Source organism: Suricata suricatta, chromosome 17 (genome assembly GCF_006229205.1).
Source record: "Suricata suricatta isolate VVHF042 chromosome 17, meerkat_22Aug2017_6uvM2_HiC, whole genome shotgun sequence".
Taxonomy (NCBI): Eukaryota; Metazoa; Chordata; class Mammalia; order Carnivora; family Herpestidae; genus Suricata; species Suricata suricatta.
The window spans coordinates 40466718-40491976 of record NC_043716.1 but is presented as its reverse complement, the minus strand read 5'-3'; the positions used below and the strand labels follow the sequence as shown (position 1 = coordinate 40491976).

The window sequence follows — 25259 nt, the reverse complement described above, 5'->3', positions numbered from 1 at the left end:
TTGGGTACATGATAAAATGAAAAATGGACGGGATTTTCTTGTCAAGATTACCATTTTCCGGGATACCTAGCAGGCTCAGTTGGTGGAGCATGCAACTTTTGATTTCAGGGTAATGAGTTCAAGCCCCATGTTGGGCGTGGAGTTTGGTTAAAAAAAAGAAAAGAAAGGAATAGAAGTTCATGAGATCTTGAATTATGTATTTGAAACCCATGTAGAGATTTCATCTTTTTTCTTATGACTTAATACATTTCTAATATTTTACTAATGAAAATGGGTTCCAGCTTGAGGTTGACATCCCGTTCTTGAATTCTGTTAAAATTCCTTTCCTGAAAACAGCTTGGTACTTTTGATTGTGTGTCTGGCATTAAGTCTTTTTTCATATTAGCATTGCCATTTAGCATTAAGTGAAAGCTGACTCATGGTTAATTACCAGAGGAATTACAAATGAGCACCACAAATACTGAAAGAAGTCATTGATTTGATATTGCAGCAAATACCAGAAGATGTTGTAATGATTTTCCAGTTATAAAAAGTGAATTGTCTGTTTAACTATAGAAGTCTAATCCAGTGTGCTTAACTGCATTGTATTAGTCAATGCAAAAATTTAAATATATCCAGCTGAAAGAATATATTTTATTGTCATGCTTATACTAAATGATTTCTTTGGGATTTAACAAATGGTGTTTGGTATCCTATACTTAATACAGGAATTTATGGAAGGAAAAGTAATTAAAGTTGCTTTGGCATTGTATGTAGGTTATAGCATGTAATATTTTATTTTTTTATGTAAAAATTATTTTTTAGTTATGTATTTTGAGAGAGCACAAGAGCTTGAGCTGGGAAGGGGCAGGGAGATGGAGAGCAAAAGAACCCCAAGCAGCCACCTCAGAGCCTGATGTGGGGCTTGGATTCAGAACTGTGAAATTAACCCGAGCCAAAGTGAAGAGTCTTGATGCTTAACTGACAGAGCCACCCAGATGCCCTTAGCACATAATATTTTAGTAAGTGCCATTGCTAGTAAGAAATTAAAATTAGGGCCCAACTAGTAGTTTCCTGTTATTTGCCTTAACTTTTTAAATGTTTATTTATTTTGAGAGAGCGAGAGAGCACGAGCCTGAGCAGGGGAGGGGTAGAGAGAGAGGAAGAGAGAATCTCAGGCAGGCTCCACAGTCAGTGCAAAGGCTGATGCGGGGCTGGATCTCGTGAGCCACGAGATCATGACTTTAGCTGAAATCAAGCAGCCATCCAGGCGTCCCTGCTTAATTTATATTTTTACCCACAGTGCCAAGGTAAGACATATCTTGAGCTGTGTGTCTTTGTAATATTAATTTGGTCTCATCTCATGAAGTTCCAATTATTGTTTATCATCCTTCTCACTCTGACAATTACATTGATTTCAAAGAGGAATTTGAATTTTCTCTCTGTTGTATGGAATCAAAATACAAAGTAGCTCTTCAGATTTAAAGTTGTAATAGGAAAATGTCATTGATCATGTTTTGTGACTGCTTTTTTTTTTTTTTTTTAATGTTTATTTACTTTTGAGAGGGAGAGGGCGGGAGGGACAGAGAGACTCTGGGGAGGTGGGGAAGACACAGAATCTGAAATGGGCTCCAGGCTCTGAACTGTCAGCATAGAGCCTGACTCGGAGCTCGAATTCTGGAACAGAAAGATTATGATCTGGGCCAAGAAGTCTGACACTTAACTGACTGAGCCTCCCAAGCGTCTTGTGACTGCTGTTTTAAATAATGATCATTGGGGAAGTCAGTACTCCTCTGTCTTTTGGTTCAGGTAACATTTTCCCTGTGTTGATTAGGGAGGAGAGGTTTACTTTTTCATCCTTTTTGTAGATAGTACTGATCAAGAATCAAGAAATTAATTCGATTTTTTTAATGTTTTATTTATTTTTGATACAGAGAGAGACAGAGCATGAGAGGGGGAGGGCCAGAGAGAGAAGGAGACACAGAACTGGAAGCAGGCTCCAGGCTCTGAGCTAGCTGTCAGCACAGAGCCTGATGCGGGGCTCGAACCCACGGACGTGAGATCTGACCTGAGCCGAAGTCGGAGGGTTAACCAACAGAGCCACCCAGGCGCCCCTAATTCGATATTTTATATCTGGAGTATACAAGAAGCTAAAGCTGATGCTTGGGGGGGGGCAACTGGATGGCTCAGTCGATTAAGTGACTTGACTTTGACTCAGTTCATGATCTCTTGGTTTGTGAGTTCCAGCTCCACATTGGGCTCTGCGCTGACAGCTCAGAGCCTGAAGCCTGCTTAGGATTCTGTGTCTCCCTCTCTCTCTCTGCCCCTTCCCCCCTCATGTGCGCGCGCGCGCTCTCTCTCTCCCTCTCTCTCTCTCTCTCTCTCAAAAAAAAAATTAATCTGATGCTTATGGATTATATGCTGTAGTGTCAGTAATTTCCCTTGCTATGAGTAAATGTATAAGTAAAATTATGAGGTATCTTAAAAGGAGCAAGAATGATTGAAAATATATTTGGTGTAATAACTACTGAAGGCTATCATCTGCACGAGAGATACCGAGGGTTATGTTTACCTTCAGAATATTTTCTAGTATATACTTATTTTTAAAAAGGTTGTTCATAAAATAATACTTGAATAGTGGCTGTGCTAAGAAGTATGTGTATGTTTGTGGAGGAAACTTTGTTAATAAGTGGTGTTTTTCAGGGAACTTTTGTTCTAGATTGAGAGATAATAAAGTAATAATATTTAACTATTACTCATAAGGCCAGCATGATTATCAGATGAATAGTATACTAAGTAAATCCAAAATTCATAGTAAATGAGAGAACCCTTAAAGTGGGATAGTTGGGCATGCATTTATGAAGAAATTAGCATTTAAGCTAGATCTTGAAAGATAGGATTGCATCTTTGCAAGGAAAAGAATGGGAAGGATTCAGTTGGATAAAATAGCCAGGAGAAGAGTATGGAAATGGAATAAGTAGAATTGTTGGTGTGTGCGTGGGTGTGCGCTGGCAGTGATTAAATCATTGAGCATAGGGTAAAAAGTAAAAGCTAAGGCTCCAAAAGCAAATTTTATTTTAATGTTCTAAGCTGGAATGTCCTACCTATTTAAGGTGTTTAAATGGGGGATAGACATTGAAACAGTTTTTCTTATTTGAAGATTCAGATACAATTTTGTTAGATGTGTTAATATATACAGTTAAAGCTGTGATAACCAGTCTCCATTAACCAGAATTAATACGATGATGGGGGGGGGCAGGAGAAGGATTATAATAATGGACTGTGATTTTAAGCTTGGTAGGGGGATAGTTAAGGACTCTTGGGGTGGAGGGAAAAGTTGGACCAATGGATTATAGGCTCTGATGGGGTTTGAGAATTGTTAGAGAGATGGGAGATGGGTGGAGGATGGGGAAAATATAAAAAGTACTAAGAGTATACTTACCCTGATGAACACTGAGTAACAGATAGACTTTTTGAATCCTTGTATTATGCACCCAAAACTAATACAACATTATATGCTAATTACACTCTAATTAACAAAGCAGAATAAAATTGTTAAGGTAGAGGTACTAGAGGGAATGAGCAGGAAGGACAGAATGTTGTGGTTGGGAGAGCAGAGTGTTTTGAAATAGAGATTATGGAAGGGTCGAGATTATTGGTAGTGACCATGAGAGTGAAATGGCTAAAGTAGTGCGGAGGACAGGATCATAGGAAAGGAAGTTAGGGAACTAAGACACCAGGAGTTTTGTAAAATCATCTACCCTGGATATTAGAATGGTAATGTTGTGTAGTTGTATACTGTCATGGTTTAATAAGTGCCCTCATACACATTCTTACCTAATTCTTTTAGTAACTAGGTAGGTTATGTAGAAATTCTGTTTTGGAGATGATGAAACTGAGACCCAGATATTTTAAGTATTTTGCCTAATACAGAGCTGGATTTTTACCTTTAATCTTCTGATTTTTTTTTGTAGCGTTTTTTTCTGCTGTGGTATATAGATTGGCCTCTTTTTGAGGAGTTGAGTGTTGGTTATTCTCTACAGCATGCAAAGCATTGCTTCTTTTTAATACATGGCAGCATTTTCTACCAGTTAACTGGTAGGAGATAGTTGATGTGTTTATCATTAAATATTATATATATTTTTCTGGAAACCTCTTGGTATTATAAACTTAATTTGGCTATTTATGACTTCTTGCTGGACTTTTCATTATGTATAGGTCTACCAGACAATTCCATTTCCCAAGCATTTATTGAGTGACCATGTGTTAGCATCATAAAGGGTAAGAAACAAGAAAAAAAGGATAGGTGGGGAAGGAGAATGGTACTTTTATTGGATACTATCAAATTAGGGTACTAGAAACTTATTCCTGACCACTACAGCATCAAAAGTTGACTGCTGTGATATCTAGTGATGATACCATCAGCTACGATTTGTTGGATACATACCACATTCCAGGCCCTGAGGAAAGGTGTTTTAGAGATATTTATGTGATCTTAAGTACCCTTTTAAACGAGGTGGTGGTATTTCTCCCTTTTTACAGGTGAGAGAATTGAGGATCAGAGAAATTGAGGCCATACAGTTAGAAAACTCAAATTTGAACCTCAAATGCTCCTTGTTCCTGATTTTCTCAAGTATCCAATTCAAACTCACTACCTTATCTTTTTCTTTTCTATTTTAACATTTAAAAAACATTTTGTTTATTTTGAGAGAGAGGGAGAGAGAGAATCCCAAACAGCGGAGCCAGCTGGGGGGCTTGAACTTAGAAACCTTGAGATCATGACCTGAGCCAAAATCAAGAGTTGGACACTTGGGGCATCTGGGTGGCAAGGTTGGTTAAGCGTCCGACTCTTGATATCAGCTCAGGTCATGATCTCATGGTTCTGGGGATTTAGCCCCATGTCAGGCTCTGTGCTGACAGTACAAGGCCTGCTTGGGATTTTCTCTCTCCCTCTCTTTCTGCCCCTCTCCTGCACTCACTCACTTTCTCTCTCTCTCTCTCTCCCCCCCTTCTCTCTTTCTCTCATTCTCAAAATAAATAAATGGTTAAAAAAAAAGTTAAAAAGAGTTGGATGCTTAACTGACTGAGCCACCCAGGTGTATTTCTCCTTTTCCCTTCTTTGTCCTGCCACTACAGTTTCTGTTGCTATCTGGACATACTAGGTTCTTTTATTATTCTTGTTTTTGCATATACTCTTACTGTCTGGAATTCCTACTACTGTACTTCAGCTCAGTTTTGGTGTCACCTCTGACATCTTCCATAGGCAGTTAGTTATTCCATTTTCTGTGCTCCCACAGCATTTTTGTAATATTTCAGTAATAACACTTTTACTTGTAATAGTAGCAGCTAACAGTATGCAGTCCTTACTCTGTTGTGTGCACCATTATCTCATGTAATCTCCCAGTAAGGCAGGTCCTATTACCCCCATTTTATAATGAAAAACTTAGCCAGATCACATGGCTGGCAAGTTGAAGAGGTAGCTTTTGGATAGTTTTTGAACCAGTCTCAGCCTTTAATCACTGTGCTTTTACTTCCTGCTGTGTACTTCTTATAATTTATCTTATCACACCAGACTTAGAATTCCTTGAATGCAAAGTCTTCTTTTTATTCATTTATATAGCATTGAGCCAGGGTATACACCTAGAAGTTGCTCCGATATTTGAATTAATGGTTAAGTAAGGTCAGGTGTCTTTTTTTTTTTTAAACTAGATTTTTTTTTTAAATTTATATTTTTAATGTTTTATTTATTGTTGATACAGAGAGAGACAGAGCACGAGAGGGGGAGGGGCAGAGAGAGAAGGAGACACAGAACCTGAAGCAGGCTCCAGGCTCTGAGCTAGCTGTCAGCACAGAGCCTGACGTGGGGCTCGAACCCACGAACATGAGATCTGACCTGAGCCAAAGTCGAAGACTTAACCAACTGAGCCACCCAGGCACCCCAAGGTCAGGTGTCTTTAAGAGGCTTGGTAGAGTCTGGGGAGAATGTAGACTTGGAGGGGGGGGGAACTCAGTTTTTTGCTGTGCTATGGATTATTAGATTGAACTGTTACTTTCTCTGATATCTTATAAAGCCAGTTGAGAGAGATCTCAGTTATGTGTTATAGTCAGTTATAATTTCACTTTATTACATATTGTATATAATCACATCAATCATCTTTTAGTTGTGAGTTTCCTTTTCTGTGACACATTGTACATACACTTGTTTTTCTGTGAACTAGGGCAGGAGTTCTGTCAAACTTCGGAATAGAGATCTATCATACCAGCCAGTGGTAAAAGGAATAATATATGTTACTCTGGGTCCAAGGTAAATTCTTTAACTGTTGTCTCCCTATCTTTTTGAATGCCTCAAGAATTGTTTGCTGGGTTTGTTTTTTTTTCACACATTTCTTAAAAAGGTTGAATTCTACTATGGAGTTTTTTAAAGTTGCTAATTTTTCAGTGTTGTGTTTTTTTTTTTTTTTAAACCATTTCTTTCTTGTTCTAGTTGAATTATCCAGAAAATTTGATATGTCAAACAGGTGTGCCTGTATTTTTAGACTAGTATGTGAATGCTCATACCCTTGACCCAGTGTAGTATGTTTTCAGTTCTTAGTTGTTTGCTGAGATTGCTAGCCAATTATCTTTCCTACCAATTTATGTAGAATTAAATTTAATAAATGGAATTTCCTCTGGGTATTGACTGGTCCCAACAGTGCATTAAACTAATTATAATTTTGTATCTCTTTAAACCTCACAACCTATGTAGTAATGCTGTCATATAATAATCTGGATTTCACAGCTGAGGAAACCAGCCTAGGCCTAGACAGAGGTTTAGTAGTTTGCCCAAGGTGATACAGCTAGCAGATAGTTGTGATTTGATTTCTGGTGTCTCTGTTCAGAGATCTTTGGTTTTATAATAGTATACTGAAAGCCATTGTAAATCAGACTGTATGATTACAAAAACAATGCTGAAGAATTGGGGGTTTTAAGGAGTTGACCACAATGATGTTTCTGTCAACTTTCTAAGTGAAAGTAAATTTTAGGTATACTAATAAAATGACACAATAATTTTCTAGAATGTTCATTTCTTCTTGGATACGGTTTTTCCTCCTGAGACATTTTCTTTCTGAATTGTTTAGGATAATACTAGAATTCGTTTATTTGGAATGAATAGGGGAGAGGGGACAGAGCTGAAAGTTTCTTATTTATTTGGTGACAGAAGAAGACTGTTTTTTTTTCATAGATGGAATATGAAGCTATCCTGTATGGCTCTGCTAAACATGCCATGTTTTGTCTATGCTGGGTAAAATCAGCATCATTATATGCTGAAATTATGACTTTGAAATTAGAAAGTCCAAATTATGAGCAAGTATGTTGCCTGAGTTGTAAGGTTAGGCTATGATTAATATATCCTCTTAGTGATATTAGAAAATCTCTAAGGGCATAATCTGAAATACAGTACAAAAGATAAATTTTGTTTGGAGAGATTTGAAGCGGAGAGAGACAGGAACATCTATAATATGCAGCCTAATAGCCAGAGCCAGGTGCTAAAAGATAGGGTTAGCATTGAGTGGCATGTTATACTGCCAAAGATGAAAGTACTTTAAACTTGGGTCATACCTAGTTTAAATGGAAAAGGTCAGACAGGATTTAAAACTTTAGTCTGTGTAATCCTTGTGTTAAATAATTGATTTGACTGTTCATCAGATATCTTGGATTTAGTGACTTTGACTATGAGTAATATTTTTTCATTAATTTTTGGGGGAAAATAGTGTTAAATTTTAGTAGTCATTGTTAGATGGAAGAGTATATCACCTCTTTAAGTCTTAAATATTGTGTTTTGTTATTTGAGATAATGCGATGTTAATTGTGATTAAACAAAAAAATTTTTTTTTAATTTTTTTAATGTTTTTTGTTTATTTTTGAGAGACAGAGACAGTGCAGACAGGGGAGGGTCAGAGAGAGAAGGAGACACAGAATCGGAAGCAGGCTCCAGGCTCTGAGCCTGGAGCACAGAGCCTGACACAGGGCTTGAACCCATGAACCGTGAGATCATGACCTGAGCTGAAGCCGGATGCTTAACCGCTGAGCCACCCAGGCGCCCCTAAACAAAAATTTTTTAATGTTTATTTTTTGATAGAGAGACAGCAAGAGTGCACATGCATGAGTGGGGAAGGGCAGAGAGGGGAAGACAGAGAATCCAATGCAGACTCCATGCTGATAGCTTACAGCAGAGAGCCCAACATGGGGCTCTAGCCCATAGAACCATGAGATCATGACCTAAGCTGTAGCCGGATGCTTAAACAACCAAGCCACCCAGGCACCCCTGTTTGTTGTGATTTTTAAATAATTGTCCTGATAATTTCCTCTTCTCTAGTTTTAATTTTCCCTATGGGATTGTATAAATTTCCAAATCAGCACTGGTTAGCAAATAACAAGATTCCACTTCTATGGATAAATGTAGGTCAGTCCCTGTCTCTATTTATACTTAAATGATCATCACAGCTAAATTTGTAATAGAGAAGTTTCCACATTTGTCCTGTGCTTGGAAGCAGAATCCTTGACCTATAAGAAACTAGAGCCACTGTGTATTTTAATGACATGCAGGTCAGCCAGGTTCTATTCATTTATTATTAGACCTACCACAAGTTGAAGCTTTTTTTTTTTTTTTTTTTTTTTTTGAGACAGAGGCAGTTGAAGGAAAGTCTGTTGGGTACATATATACATGTGTGTACATTTTAAGATCTTTTTTTTTTTTCTTTAAAGTGAAATTGCTTCTGGGGCACTTGGGTGGCTTGTGTCTCCCTCCTCTCTCTCTCTGCACCTATCCCACTCATACTGTCTCTCTGTCAAAAATAAATAAACATTAAAAAAATTTTTTAAGTGAAATTGCTTCTAGTCTGATCCTTTTGAACTTAATATTTTTTAAAAAAGATATTTTAGTAATCTCTATACCCAATGTGGGGCTCAAACTCACAACCCTGAGACTGAGAGTCACTTGCTCTGCTGACTGAGCCAGCCCTGAGCCCCTGAACTTAAATTTCTTATTTATTTATTTATTTATTTATTTATTTAAAATTTTTAATGTTTTATATATTTTTGATACAGAGAGAGACAGAGCATGAGAGGGGGAGGGGCAGAGAGAGAAGGAGACACAGAACCGGAAGCAGGCTCCAGGCTCTGAGCTAGCTGTCAGCACAGAGCCTGATGCGAGGCTGGAACCCACGAATGTGAGATCTGACCTGAGCCGAAGTCGGAGGCTTAACCGACTGAGCCACCCAGGCGCCCCTGAACTTAAATTTCTGATCACCATAAATGAAAAACTATATTTCAACAATGAAAGCATATAATGTGTAGAAAGGAAGAGTTGATTTAGGCATTGGAATAAGTGTTTCAAGCAGTTGTCATTAAAAGTAAATTTTAGGGGGCACCTTGGTTGAGCATCCAACTTCGGCTCAGGTCATGATCTCACGGTTTATGAGTTTAAGCCCCACATCAGGCTCTCCGCTGTCAGCGCAGAGCCTGCTTTGGATCCTCTGTCCCCTCTCCTCTCTCTGCTACCCCTCCCCCGCTGCACCGCTCGCCCCTCCCCTGCCCCCCTGCCCCCCGCCCCGCTCATGCTTTCTCAAAAAAAAAACACAAACATTAAAAAAACGTTTTAGAAATGTTCTAACATAGGATCTGTGACTTTTCACTAGGATAACTATGTTGTGGTTTATGTCTTTTGTCCTAACATATTTAGTCTTAACACTCCCTTTTACTCTTTTTTTTTAATATAGTTTATTTATTTTTGAGATAGAGACAGAGCATGAGTGGGGGATGGGGAAAGAGAGAGAGAGACAGACAGACAGACAGAATCTGAAACAGGCTCCAGGCGCTGAGCTGTCATCCCAGAGCCCTACATAGGGCTCCATCTCATGAACCTCTAGATCATGACTTGAGCCAAGTGCATTTTACCGGTGCTAAACTCGACTGAGCCACCCAGGCGCCTCTCCCTTTTACTTTTAAAGTGCCCTGGTTTGCCTGATACATTTTATGATCATCCTAGTTCTGATGGGATTTGAGAAGTCTAAATGAGATTTCGAAAGCAGGGTAAAGCAGAAATACTTCTCTTAAAATCCCTTTTGAGGACTCCACATAATCAAAGGCCATATTGACTATTTTCAGAAAGAATGATCTTTTTTTTAAATGTTTGTAGAGAGAGAGTGCTGTCATGCACGCACATGAGCACAATCGGGGGAGGGGCAGAAGGAGAGGTGGGGGGTCGGGGGGGGGGCAGGGGGGTCCAGGGCGGGCAGGGGGGTCCAGGGCGGGGGAGAATCCCAAGCTCTGCACAGAGCTCGATGTGGATCTCAAACTCACAAACTGTGAGATCATGACCTGAGCTGATATCGGAGTTGGATCCTGGGGGTACCTGGGTGGCTCAGTTGGTTAAGTCTCAATTTCAGCTCAGGTCATGATCTTGGGGTTCATGAGTTTGAGCCCCATGTTGGGCTCTTTGCTGAGAGCTTGGAACCTGGAGCCTACTTCAGATTCTGTGTTTCCTTCTCTCTCTGCTCTTCCCCTGCTTGAACTGTTTCTCTCTCTCCAGAAGAAATGATTTTTTAATGTTTTTTATTTTTGAGTGACACCATGAGCAGGGGACGGTCAGACAGAGAGGGAGATACAGAATCTGAAGACATGCTATGTATGCTCCAGGCTCTGAACTAGCTATCAGCACAGAGTGTAACACGGGGCTCGAACCCATGAACTGGGAGATCATGACCTGAACTGAAGTTGGACACTTAATGGACTGAGCCACCCAGGCACCCCTCTCTAAAATAAATAAAAATATTTAAAAAAATTAAGAAGTTAGATGCTTAATCAACTGAGCCACCCAGGCACCCCTCTTTTTTTTTTTTTTTTTTTTAATGTAAACTCCACCCCTAACATGGGGCTCAAACCCAAGGCCCTAAGAACAAGAGTTGCATGCTAATGGTATGCCTGGGTGACTCGGTTGGTTAAGTCTCTCTTTCTTTCTATTTTTTTTTAATGTTTGTTTATTTTGAGAGAAAGAGATAGAGTACAAACTGGGGAGAGACAGAGAGAGGGAGAGAGAATCCCAGTAGGCTCTGCACTGCCAGCCCAGATCTGAATGCAGAGCTAGAACTCATGAAGTGTGAGATCATGACCTGAGCCAAAAACAAGAGTCAAGACTCTTAATTGATTGAGCCACCCAAGTGTCCCAAGCCTCCACCAACTCTTGATCTCCACTCTGGTCTTAATCTCAGGGTTGTGAATTAAGGCCTGCGTTGGGCTCCATGCTGGGGTGAAGCCTACTTAAAAAAAAAAAATCTAATAAGTCTGCGTTCATCAGGACAACTTGAAAAAAATTGGATATGGGCAGAAAGAAGCAGAAAATAAAATATTTATATTTATCACCATTATCATAATCACCACCACCATCACCATTACTGTTATAGTTTGTGCTCTTGAGGTTTAGTCAATTTTATATTCCTTCCTCTTTTTTTTTTTTTGCTTTTCTAATACAACATTCAAAAGGGACAAATGGATTCAAAGCGAAAAGTAAACCCTTTGGCGGGGGGGGGGGGGGGGGGGGGGGGGGGGGGGGGGGGGGGGGGGGGGGGGGGGGGAGGAGCGAGTGAGCACAAGTAGGCGAGGGGCAGAGAGAGAGGGAGACAGAATCTGAAGCAGACTCCAGGCTCTGACCTGTCAGTGCAGAGTCAGACACGGGGCTCAAACTCATGAACTGAGATCATGACCAGAACCAATGTCGGACACTTAACTGACTGAGCCATCCAGATGCCCATATAAGCAGTTTTGATACTTTTCAAATGTTGCACCTAATTGATTTGTTTATTGTGGCATATCAAGCATATACTGATAAATGTTAAGAAGTAATCTCCTTTCTGGGTGCCTGGGTAGCTTAGTCAGTTAAGTGTCTGACTTGGGTTCAGGTCATGATCTCACAGTTCATGAAATTGAGCCCTGGGTCAGATCTTCTGTCCCCTTCTTTCTTTGCCCTTCCCCCACTGGTTTGTGTTCCCTCTCTCTGTCTCTGACACACACACACACACACACACACACACACACACACACACACAATAAATAAACTTAAAAAGTAATCTCAGTTCACTAATTTAGTTATGGTTAGTTGTGAAGTATTTCTTTTTAGGCTGTTTAAAGCCAACTTCTATCACTAAAATAATATTTAAATAAAAAATTAACTTTAGATGTTTGTTAGATCTTTCTTCAGATATGTTTATCAGTTCCTGTCACATTTTCAGGACACTCAGTTCTTGTCCACATAGTCTTACACAGTTGTAATTAGTGAGCTACCGTTTTGATTTCTTCCTCCTTCCATATAAACTTACCCTGTTTTCTGCATAGTTTTAAAACTTTTATTGTAACTCCTTAATTGTTGTATTAATAGAATTAAATTAGACTCTCCCTCTATTGGACATTTGCTTCTGTTTTTTTTTAAATATATATTAGAGAAGTGTTACAGTGAATATTATCTGCATTTAAAATTTGCAATAGCTATGAAAAATGTGTCTGGAACCCTGTCTCCCAGTGTTCTTCCTCCTGCCTCATCCTCCTGGGGGGGAAAAATCACAAAGTAACATACCAGAAAGACAATGGACTTTGAAGTTGATGACTTTGGGTTTAGAATTTGGGCTTCCTTACTTTTATTATTTAAGTAAGTGAGCCAATTTCTTACTTACACCCCAGAATTCCACATCTAAAAATGGAAATAATGAATGATATCTTCCTTGTGTTGGATCATTGAGAGGATTAGTTGAGATCATGCCTGTGAAGCACACAGCTCCTGATACTTATTAATAGGTACTCAAAAGATAGCTGGTACAAATGTACTGTGTAGCAAGACCACAGGAGTAAACTGTTAAACAGTGTCTGAGTTTTTCTAAACAGTATCTAATTCAGATGGTGAATTAGTCAGAAATACTAGCAGGGAATTTGTATTTTTTAGCATATAAATTTGTTGGTTTCATAGAAAAGACCATTTGATTATCATTTTTAAATTTCTGAGTTCAGATAGTTTGGTGTCTTTTATGATTATTAATTTTTTTCTGTCTAAACTGATTAGTTTTTAAAAATTGAAATTTATTACAGTTGGAATTACGTAGTGGATGATTGGGGTAGATGTCTTTTTTTTTTTTTTTTTAAATAGTCAACCCCTCAGCATCATAAGAGCAACTTTGATGTCAGTAACTGAGAAGACTGGCCAAAAAAAAAGCCGAGCTTGTGCTCTGCTATATCTGATGTATAAGATTTTTTCCTTTTCTTTTTCAAGTGTATTTATTGATTTTGAGAGAGAGAGCAGGAGGGGCAGAGAGAGAATCCCAAAGAGGCTTTGCACTGTCAGTGCAGCGCCCTACTGGGTGCTGAAACCCAGGAACTGTGAGATTAGGATCTGAGCTGAGACCAAGAGTCAGATGCTTAACTGTGACTGAGCCATCAAGCGCCACTGATGTATAAGCTTTTTCAAAAAGGTTTCAAATATTCAATCGGAAATCATGGTTTCATTTTATGTTTAAACATTTAAAAAGAAAATATTTTTGAGTCAACACCACTTTAAAATGCATGTGAAACATTTTAAATTCTTCAGAAATTTATTTTGAATGGTATTAAGCATTCAAAGATAAATACCAAATGGTTGTGATTTCTATTAGAGTATTTGAGTATTAGGGTATTTGTTAAATATAAAATTCAAAAGGAAAAAACATGCAGTTAAAAACAGAGCCTCCTGGGGCACTTGGGTGGCTCAGTGGTTGACTGTCCGACTTTTGCTCAGGTCATAATTTCACGGTTCATGAGTTCAAGCCCCACATTGGGCTCTGCTGACAGCTCAGAGCCTGGAGCCTAGTTTGGATTCTGTGTCTCCCTCTCTTTCTGCCCCTCTTTACTCGTGCTCTGTCCATCTTTCTCTCTCAAAAATAAACATTTAAAACAACAACAAAAGAACTTCCCTCTCATCTCTTGTCTCTTAGGCACCCAGTTTTCTCAGAGTTCGTCTCTAGTATCAGCTTCTTATGTTTTCTAGAGCTGTCTATGCACAGGACTTAAAACTTTTTTAATGCTCAAAAAGTATTTTTAAGAGGGGAGATGTAGAAATATTGACTTTTTGCTTTTTTACTTAAAAAATAAAGTATAAGATACAGGGGAAATTCACTCATTTTAGTGTATAGTTCTTTTTATTTAGTGTTTTTGACAGAATTTTGAGAGAGAGGGAGGGAGAGAGAAAGTGGGGATGGGGCAGAGAGGAGAGACAGAATCCTAAGCAGACCCCAGGCTCTGAGCTACAGCACAGAGCCTGATGCAGGGCTTGAACTCACAAATCGTGAGATCATGACTTGAGCCAAAGTCGGATCCTTAATCATCTGAGTGACCCAGGGGTCCCTAGTGTACAAGTCATTGAATTTTAACAAAGTATAGTATAGTTACTAGTGCAGTCAGTATACAGCCCCTGGCAACAACTGATCAGTTTCCTTTTCTCTGGTGTTGCCTATCCCATAATGCCATATAAATGGAATTATACAATGACTTTTTGACTATGGTTTCTTTCACTTAGTGTAATGCATTAGTAATTCATCTGTGTTACTGCTCATATTAGTTTGTTTTTATTGGTGAGGAATGGTTCACTGTATGGGTGTATCATAGCATTTTAATCCATTTCCCAGTTGATTAGTTTCCATACATTCACAAGACAGGATTTTCTGTGAACTTAGGTTTTTCCTTCTACTTAGGTAAATACCTGGGGACAGAATTGATAGGTTAAGTGTGTGTTAAATTTTAGAAGAACCTGCCAAACTGTTTTCTGAAGTGTCTACCATTTTATACCCTACCAACAACCTATGAGAGTTTCCATGCAATTTCTGCAGCACTTAATATTGTTAGTTTTTTTTTTTTTAAGCTGTTTTAATAGAGGGGCTCCTGGGTGGCACAGTTGCTTAAGTGTCTGATTCTTGATCTCAGCTCAGGTCATGATCTCACAGTTTGTGGTTTCGAGCCCCACATTGGGCTCTGCGCTGATGGCACAGAGCCTGGTTGGGATTCTGTTTCTCCTCCTCTCTGTCCCTCCCCAGCTTGTGTTTTCTCTCTCTCAAAATAAATAAACTTCAAAAAAAAAAAAGCTGTTTTAATAGATGTGTGGTGGTATCATCTTGTGGTTTTAGTTTGTATTTCCTTAATGATAATGATGTTGAGTGTTTACTTGCCATCTGTATATCATCTTTGGTGAAGTGTCTGTTTAAATCTTTTGCCGACTTGAAAAATTGTGTTTTCTTATTATTGTGTTTGAAAGTTTATTGTATATTTTAGAAATACAATACAAATCCTCTGTGAGGTATGAGAGTTGTGAATACTTTCTCCCAGCCCAGTTATTTTGTTTTGTGGTTTTTTTTTGTTTGATTTTAATAAGTAGGTTCCATGCCCAGTGTGGAGCCCCTTTGAGGGGCTTGAACTCACAACCTTGAGATCAAGACCTGAGCTGAGATCAAAAGTTGGACACTTAACTGACTGAGCTACCCAGGCACCCTGCAGCCCAGTTTTTCAATTTTTTTCTTTTATAGGTTACACTTTTGGCAGTGTAGCTTGGGAAACCTTTGTCTAGCCCAAGGTTACAACGATTTTCTTCTACATATTTCCTTCTAGAAAGTTTATAATTTTAGGATATACATTTTGGGTTTTTTTTAATGGTGTGCAGTATGGATTGAGGCTCATTTATTTATTTATTTGCATATGGATACTGAATTCTAGCACTATTTATTGAAAATACTATTATTTCTCTATTGAATTATCCTTGCACCTTTGTTGCAGATAAGTTATTCATAAATGTATGGGTCTGTTTCTGGACTCAGACTGTATTATTAATCCTGTTTAGTATTGTGTCTAATAGATCCAGAATGATTTGAAAACTTAGCCAGCTAGGTTTAGCAATTTGTGAAGCACAGGGCATCTTGATTGCAGGGTGCTGAGTTTGAGCCCTGTGTTGTGTTCTGCAATGACAGTGTGGAGCCTGCTTGGAATCCTCTCTTTTCCTCTCTCTCTTTGCCCCCTGCACCCTCTCAAAAATAAATAAGTAAACTTAAACAAAATAAGTTAAATTCTCTAGAGATTTACTTTCAAAGTAGTATCCAGTTATTGTTGGTATTAGCACCTTTTAAGTAATTGTTTCCAAACTTTTAAATGTTGCTTTAGAAGTTAAAGAGGCAAGTGTTAATTTTACAGAGATTGTTGGACAAAATATTGGAAATTAAGAGATTTTCAGAGATTGTAGCTATTTTTTAATTTTTAGTATTTGTTGATTGCTTTTCCTCATTCTTTTTTTTTTTTAGTTTTATTTATTTTTTGACAGAGACAGACTGTGGGAGGAGCAGAGAGAGAGAGAGAGAGAGAGAGAGAGAGAGAGAGAGAGACCCAAGCAGGCTCTGCTATTAGCACAGACCCAAGTGTGGGGCTTGAACTCCTTAAACTATGAGGTCATGACCTGAGCCAAAACCAAGTCAGATGCTTAACTGACTCAGCCACCCAGGTGCCCCTACTTTTCCTCATTCTTGGAATGCCTGCTCCTCCATTTTTAAGATTTGCTTTTTTTCTTTGGAAAACCTATTTCTGTCCTGTTACTCCTTTCTTCTTTTGGATGTACTCTACTACACAATTTTATTTTTATTTTTATCCTTTTTATTGTGCTAAGATACATACAACGTACGAGTTACCATTTTAGCTATTTTAAAGTTTACAGTTAAGAGGCTTTAAGTATATTAACGTTGTACAACAATTATCACCACCACTGTCTAATTCTAGAACTTTTTCATCACTACTATACAATTTTAGTACCTAATTTGTTCTCTAATTTTTTAGCCACCATATTAAGTTTTAGGGTTGTAAGAGATAAACAAGATTTAGTTCTTGTTCTTTAAGGGCCTTACAGTCTGATGAGAGAAACAAGTAACCTAGCAGTTTTGATACAGCGTGGCAAATTATATGTTCAAGGGTTAAGATTTATTCAAGTAAAATTTTGTTAACATTCAAATTGTCCTACCACTCCACACACTGAATTAACAATAGGCTAGACTGGTCTTTCGTCTTATGATTTAGGTCAATTCAGGATTCACATATCATCATGCCCTCTTTTTTGTAACAGAAAGGAAACCAGAAAGTTGATATTCTGTTTTAAAGCCAGTTATGAGCTATTATTTGTGAATGGAGTAGGGAGATCAGAGAAAACCTGATTAGAGAGAACTTCCTAGTTGTCTGCGCCTATCCTCAGTTGAACTATTTTGACTTATTCTAGTTGCAATGACTGCTTGCTTGGTTATGGTCAAATATGGTATTATACAGGCATGTTTATCTCTCTTGGCAGATCATTTGAGGAATAGCTGTATTTAGAATACTGTGTCAAGAGATTGTGTTTTTAGATTCTTGGAACCTTGGGAGTTAGCACTTGATATAAAGTCAAATGTTTTAGCAGTTTTGGTTTAAAAGCAGTGTAACCAACATTGAACAGTATTATAGTACAGATTTTTATTTGCATTCTTCTATTGTGATTTATCTTCTTTAGTACAAGATTGTTTATGAAAAGCTGAAAAACATGGCTTTTTAAAATTAATTAATCAGTTAATTAATTTATTTATTTTGAAGGAGAGCGAGCGAGCAAGCACAGGAGGGGCAGAGATAGAGAATCCCAAGCAGGCTCCACACTGTCAGTGCAGAACCCCATGTGGGGCTCAACTCACAGAGCGTGAGATTTATGACCTGAGCCAAAACCAAGAGTGACCCCCAACCAACTGAGCCACCCAGACGTTTTTAAGATTCTGCAATCTCCATGGTATCATCAGTCAGATAAGGAGATGATAATCCTAGATGGTTGATAGTGTTTTAGTTAGCAGTTTCAATGTTTATCATAGAATTCCTCTTACTAGGCCTATACTCCTAGTAAATTGTTTTTTATAGATTTAGAAAAGTCTGAAATTGTGGCACAGTTTTGATTGTCTCCTGAAAAAGAATGAAAAGCTTAAAATAACCACTAGTTGGATTAGATTATTTATAATTTTGGCATTTATTGCTTTTGAAAATAACTGTAGTCTTGTTTTTTCAGGGTAATCACTTTGATCAATATGAAGAAGGACATTTGGAAATTGAACAAGCATCACTTGACAAGCCTATAGAATCGGTAAGCCTATAGATCAGTGCTTAATTTTGGGTCATAGTTAGTTAGGTAGTGTTCGTGTGACACTTGATGTGAATGAATTTAAACTTATTAATAACTTATAGTACAGTTTAGAACTGTTTTCTTGCATGCCCTACAGTAATCAGAGTTTGGGATGTAATCTAATATTTAATATTTTGGGAAATCAGTCTGAAAGATCTAGAAACAACTTAGAATTTGTTGGAAAAATATCATTTTGGCCCATACTGATATTCTGTTAAAGATAGCAAGTTAAAGTTTAGTGTTTTTGTAAATTGAATAAAGGAGTAAAATGTATTTTGATCCTTTAAAAGCTACACCTTTCCTGGACAACACAGTCACGTGTGAAATGGTCCATTAGGAATAGTTAAGGACTAATCTATTTACCAGACACTTAGGAAACGTGATAAATTTGGTAGCTTAAGAGATGTCTGGTTTTTGTGAAAAGCTGATTCTTTCTATCCCTCTACATGGCTTAGTTTTGGATATTGATATAAAGCAATAGAACAAGGAGATTTATTTTCCTGACTCCTTTTTTTAAAAAAAATCTCAATTTTTGAACATTATTTTCATTTTGAAAAGCCCTTTATTTGTAAATTACACAGTTCATTGTTAAAATGTCTAAACTTGTCAGTATTGTCAAGTGTACATATTTAGTAAGTGTACATATTTAGTAAGGGTTTCAGTGAGTTACTGGTAAACTTAAGTGAAAATGTTCAAAGAGGAAATCTTAATCTTTATAGCAGTGAAGACATCTCCCTCCTTTAAGAAACATTAGCTTCTTCTCCCTCAGGAAAATAAGGCAGTTTAGAGAGCACAGATATTTTAACTTTAGCTTTTATTTTCAAAACTATAACACAGTAAAGGATCAACATATATTTATGTTCCTAATTAGGTTGGTGTTGTGTGTGTGTTTGTGTGTGTGTTTAGATGTTTACAGAAATTTACACAACTTGGGGTGTTCGACATTTTTCTTCCACAGCAGTTGGCCCATATTAGCTAAGCAGCCATGATCTGGTTTGTATTGCACGGTCTGCCTTTTTTTAATTTCTTCTCTAGGGTTTCTTTCTCCCCCACTTCCCCTTCTTATTTCTGTTCTTCTGGTCCAGTGAACACTGCATATAGTACCTTCTGTCTTAATGTGCTGGCATGATGCTAGACTTAGGCATGGCAGTAATTGATGACGCATGTGATAATGCTGCAGAGGGAGAATTCACATCAGATCTTATGCTGAAAGCCCAGTCTTGTGTTTTGACTTGATAAAATGCCAAGCCCACATTGCTAAGTTAAAAATCCCTGAAACTTGTGCCTTGTTCTATGTCATCTTGGGGTTTATCACAAGGCAGAATTTTACAATGAAATCTGGAGGCTGGCTAGACTAGCATTTTGTACTTCAAAGATAATTTTTCCATTGCATTTAAATATTTTTTGGGGGGTCATAGTTTAAGAACAGATAGTTATCAGAAGCAAGACCGAAGTACCATATCTATAAGGTATATATGATTAATATTCTTAAATAAGTTATAAAATTCATTATTACTGTACTCAAAGATTTTTTAAAAGCTCTAAATAATGTTTAACATTTTTAAAGCATTTTAGGGCTGTATTTTAATGTTTTTGGAAAATTCATTCCTTTGGCATGTGAGACTAATGCTATTTTTCCTCTCACACTGTCCAGGAGTTTTTCCTAGCATATGTCATAGAAAGAATGCTATCAGAAGACAGTCTGAGTAATCATTGTTAAGTAATCTCAAAGAGTAGGAGTGGAACTGATATATGCCTTATTTATTGAATAGTATTATCTTCTACACTTAAAATAGCAAATGACATAGTATTCAGACTGGATATTTGATTTTTTTTAAATAAATAACTGTGTTCAGAGACATATATTAATAAATTATACCTCTAATGAAAATTTGCTCCTGAAATATATAAATAAATATTATTTGCGATGTGGTAGTTTAGGTAGGAGGAGGAGGAACTTCATAGCCTACATTGCATTAGGTAGAAGTGCGACACACAAGACAAGAAGGATTTTATTTCTCTTACAAAATCACTTGGGGACAAATTGAAAGTTTTTAAAGAAAGGTTTTAAGGAAACTTTTGCTAAGACTATTGGCATGAAAGTTGGTAGTATGGTATCAATCACTCCCCCCCTCCAAAAAAAAGAAGAACCCTATCATCTAAGGAATTTCTACCAAATATATATTAGTTATATGGCTGGCTGGCTATATTGAGCTCTCTTGTTCTTCGGGGGAAATGGCATTGCTTCTCACACATAGAAAGAGTCTCTGCTGAATTAAAATCTTTCTCTGCAGCAATATCTGTTGAGAGGTGCTGACTGTTTTGCTACAGCATGCAACTCAAAAGTGGCTGGAAATATGCAGCTTTGGGAGTCTACAGATCACTGCAGGAGCTAAAGGTCTAGTCATTTTTTTTTTTTTAAACAAAGGTAATCTACAGCAGCTGGTAACCGTGGAAATCTCTGCACAGGTTTGTGTCAAGAAATATGCCTGTGTGAAGGGTTATTGTGAGTATAGGATTAAGGTCTTTTCCTCTGGTAATAGGGTAAATTTGTTGTACACTGGCAAGATGGGAAATGAAATACAAAGACTTAGTACAAAGGTTCAATGCATTATGCTTTTAGTAAGCTTCTGGAGCCTAGATTTGTTAGTGAGATAGATGATGCACATTTCAGTTTCAATCAGGAACTGTTGAAAACACCTCAAAATCCAGCATTTGTAAAGTATTTCATAATTTTTGTTAAAAAGTTTTATTTCCCCTGCTTTATTTCAATCAACCAAATATCTTTCAGTGAAATTTTTGGCCAAAGATAAAATTCTGTTCTAAGAAAATTATTACAGAATTGCCAGACAACTTGATTATCTGAGTTACAGAACGGATGGAAAGTATTAATGTTTGCCCTTATTACAAAAAAAAAACAAACAAACCTTTATGCAACATGATTTTAACTTATTGCTTCATGATATTTTAGGTCCCAGTTGTTATGTCCTCTACATTTTTAAGGATCAAGTATTTAGAAAGCAAAACTTAAAGCTAAAGCCTCAGTTTAGAATTCCACCATAGTTCCAAGAACTCTTTGGTGTGGTTTGGGATACATGGTTTTTTATGACTTTGGTCATAGAATATGAGAAGTGAGACGGGGGCGTGATTGTAGCTCTGCAGAAGGCAAAACACCTGCATCATAGTAAAATATGTTGTCACTGTTGCAGTTGGAAGTAAAACTACCCATCAGCCATTAGTTGGTCTTTGTTCTACCTGATTAAAATCCAGTCTTTATAGTTGTTAGGTTGACGGAGCGGTTTTTAAAAAATTAATATAAGTTTTCAAACTCCAGTTGCTGATGTTTACTTTGCTTCTCTTGGGATTTAGAAGTGTATGTATAATTGAGTTCTTGTTGCATATCTGTTTAGATCTGTGGACTCCACTAGTTCCAAACTGTAACTATAAGACTGCTGATTTGACATTTAGCAGTGACCATATGTGGACTGCACTATAAATAATGTGCTTCTTGGAGCTGAATGGTGTAGCATTACTATATGGCTTTTCTCTCTAGTCTTCATTGTGTCATCTGTAGTGAGCTATAGATTTTTTGTTTTGGGAATTTTACAACTTGTTGTTTGCATGGGTTCACCTAGTAGCATTTGGTTTTTGCTTATAGAGTCTTTGATACACAATCAGCAAAGCTTACAATCCACTCAAGAGACTTACCATTTTTGTCACTGTTGAAAATGGGCAAATGGTATAAATTGAATGTGGCTGTCAACTAAAAGAAAATTCATTGTGGAGTTAATATTCATCCAATCACTGACATAATTGTAATAAAGCCTTCTCTGGAGGCAGAATATTCTATTTCCTGCTATAAAAACTGGAATCAGCCTCATACAATAAAGTAAATTTTTATCTATGTTTTGGCAGGCTCCCAGTGTGCAGGTTGGTGGTGCTGTTGCCAAAATGATCATTGTTACTATGATGGAATACAGCTTTATGGAGCAGAGAAAATGTCTTGGGAAATTTTCTAGTTGTTAGTTAATAAATAAAAATGTTGAATGGCTGAAACAAAAATTAGGCTTTTATTCTTGTTTTTTCTGGTATTGTGTTTTAGCATGTTGATAGTTTATAATACTTACATCTCTTGCTTTCAAAGATCTTCCCATTTAAAAATTATATTCTCCTTTCTTACACATGTAATAGAAGAGAACAAAGGGTAGAAATATAGAATTTTAATGATATATTTAAGTTTAGAAGTAGGAAAAAAAAAGCCAGTTGAGGTAATCTAGGTGTATAAAAGTTTGAGGTTTCAGCTCAGCTTTATGGTTTGACCAAAATTAAGAACTTTATGCCTGACCAAAGAAAATGCCACGCTGCCACTGTTTTGGCCTTAAGCACAGAGAGTAACAAATAGCTGTGGGAACTCTGTGAGTCAGGCACAAAACTAGTTTGTTTGCCTGTCTTCCTTTGGCAGAGTTCAGTTGCTTTATCAATTAATTTAAAATTAGTACTTGCCTTGGGGCTCCTGACTTGTTCACCCTCAGTTGGTGGAGCATGAGAATCTTGATCTTGGGGTCATGAGTTCAGGCCCCCCATTGGGAATAGAGTTTACTTAAATAGGTAGGTAGGTAAGATGGATAGAATTTCCCTGCAGTTCTCCCGTGGCATTTAATTTATAAACAGCCTGTCATTGTCATGCCCATTTATTAGTTATAAACCAGTGTTAAAAAAAAGAAATTTTCGATGACTTATTTTTGGTTCTATGAAATTATAGTTCAACCTCAAACTTCATATTTTATTTTAAAATACAAAACAAAGATTTTTTTAGTTACGACTATAATGACTGAAACAGTAAATTTATTTCAGAAGTAACTTAGTGTTTGTTGTCCTCGTAATATCTAGATTACCTGTTTGGGGTTTAAATTACTCCCGCTTACTGTTATAAATAATTTCCATGGGAATAATCAGCAAAATCACAACTCCAAACAGAGTAAATTATTATTTTCACAGGCTTATGCGTGAGTCCTTGTTCTTTCACAGTGAGTGTTCAGTGAACATTTTGGTCATTTCAGGGATAGGCAAGTCTGCTTTGTTTTACTTTGTTATGAAGTATGTTGGTGTGCCTTCCTTGTGTTACCCATCCTCCCTAAGCCTACTGGATTTTTGACAAGTGTTTATAAAACTTTTTTTCTTTTTTTGGTAGGAAAAGGGACCATACTGAATACTAGCCCTTTCCGCAGAGTCACAGAGCTGCCTTTTTTCCTCCAAAAGCAGGTAGTCTGGAATGATAGGAAAGGTCTAGTTTTCTGTATTAGTCATTTACTTAATCTCTGAGGTTGGTGAGGGGAAGGCGTTCTGGGAGATATGTCCATTGTTTCTGTTGGCCTTTGTTTTAATCATAAGGACATAAAGTGGCGTATTAATTGTAATACAGACGCAGACATTTCATTCCTTATTCATACGTAGGAAAGTAGATTTAATTAAAGAACAGCTTTCACATGAAGTTTGAGAAATGTTACTACCATTTTGTATCAATAGCTTTTTTTTTTTTGAGGTGACAGCCATCTTGAGTGGTTTTGTAAAAGTGGTGCTAATGTGTATAATCCTAAAGTTTTCTTTTTTCTTCCTCTCCCTTTAACATTTGCTTTTCCTTTCACTGTTGTCAGTCACAACACGCTGCTCTTGAACCTCTCAGCTGGTCTTGACTCGTGAATTTACTTATGCTTTCACTCTTCTTTAATAAATACATTAATTGCAAGCAGTGAATTGAAAACAAGACAAAAAAAAAAAAACGACCATTAGTGATTGGACAGTTTCTTACTTTGTGTTACATTTAACTGTTCTTTTGACAGCCCAGTTTTTAAAGCCAGGTTCGTATGGAAATGCTTTCACTCCACTTGCACTGCTTTTGGAAATAGCATACTGCTTCATCTGTCTGTTTATTTTAGTGCATTCATAATATAACACAGTCAGCATAATGTCTCATCTCCACTTAGCCAAAGATTGAGTTCTCTTAAATAAAAAAAGGGAGCAACAATTTTTGTCAGCATGGTTTAATACCCTAAATCTTTGTGCCAAGTATAGTTATAACATTAGCCTATTAAAAGATTAAATGATAGTTTAGTCAACTACATAATCTTAGAGTGATTCTGTTATCCTTGTCCTTTCCATATTCTTCATTTGTAGGAGTTATGATACAAAGTAAGGGTTTTATGTACAGGTAAGTTTATATTCATAGTAGTATAATCAAGTCCTCTTTTTCATTTTCTGTTAACATTACTTGTAGTAAGACTTTAATCATTTTTTTTAAAGTTTTTGCAGTGTCTAGTAATATGGACGTTATTGCCTCAGATTATACACAACCATGGCATTTTCTAATTCAGTTCCTGGCAAAAAGTAATTTCTAGTGACCTTTTGTTTCATTTATTTATTTTAGAGAGAGAGTGAGAGCACAAGTGGGGGAGAGGGCAGAGGGAGAGAGAGAGAAAAATCGCAAGCATGGAGCCTGGACCCTGATGCAGGACTCTATCCCACAACCCTGGGATCATGATGTTCTGAGCCAAAATCCAGAGTCACTGGATGGACTGACCCACCTGGGCGCCCCTATATATGTTTAAGACAATAGTATCTTTTGTTTTAGGAACAGGTTTTCTTTTTTTTTTTTAAACAAATTTTCCATTTTGTTTGCCTCATTTTTGTTTTTGAAAAGGTATCCTGATCTTTATTTTGTCCTGATCAGTGAATAATCAGTTGTTCAGCTGAGTTTTCCAGTTTGCATGCTGTCATAAACTTGTGGAAGAAAATTGTTCCCACCCCTTCAAAACAGAACATTGGGAAGCTAAATCTTCCTCTTCTTATTGTCAGAAAAGACAACTGTAAAATAATTTTTTTCTTCTATAGTTCTAAAGAGCATTTTATCATTGAATATGGAATTAGAAGATAAATAGCAGTTTAATAGAAGATGTTTGATTATAAATCAGATTTATGGCTTTAGCTTTATAGATTGATTTTAGATTAATTTTAGGAAATATGAGATTATTTTCAAATGGTGATAACTAGGTTACTACTGTAAATTACA

At 37.1% G+C, this 25259-nt stretch overlaps 1 protein-coding gene across 5 annotated transcripts in view; it reads left to right on the top strand.

The window, feature by feature from the left end:
- Positions 1-25259, top strand: part of GPATCH8 (G-patch domain containing 8) — a 100900-nt gene that overhangs the window by 5421 nt on the left and 70220 nt on the right. For 2 of the 5 annotated variants that reach the window (XM_029927205.1, XM_029927208.1), the window contains exons 1-2: positions 18074-18154; positions 24034-24051. Coding sequence is in view for 1 of the 5 variants with exons in the window: in XM_029927204.1 (XP_029783064.1) it covers positions 18080-18154 (75 nt within the window). In the remaining 4 variants the exon portion in view is untranslated. Of the gene's footprint in view, positions 1-18073; positions 18155-19168; positions 19187-24033; positions 24052-25259 lie in introns of those variants that run through there. The other 3 variants (XM_029927206.1, XM_029927204.1, XM_029927209.1) reach the window with 3 other exon arrangements.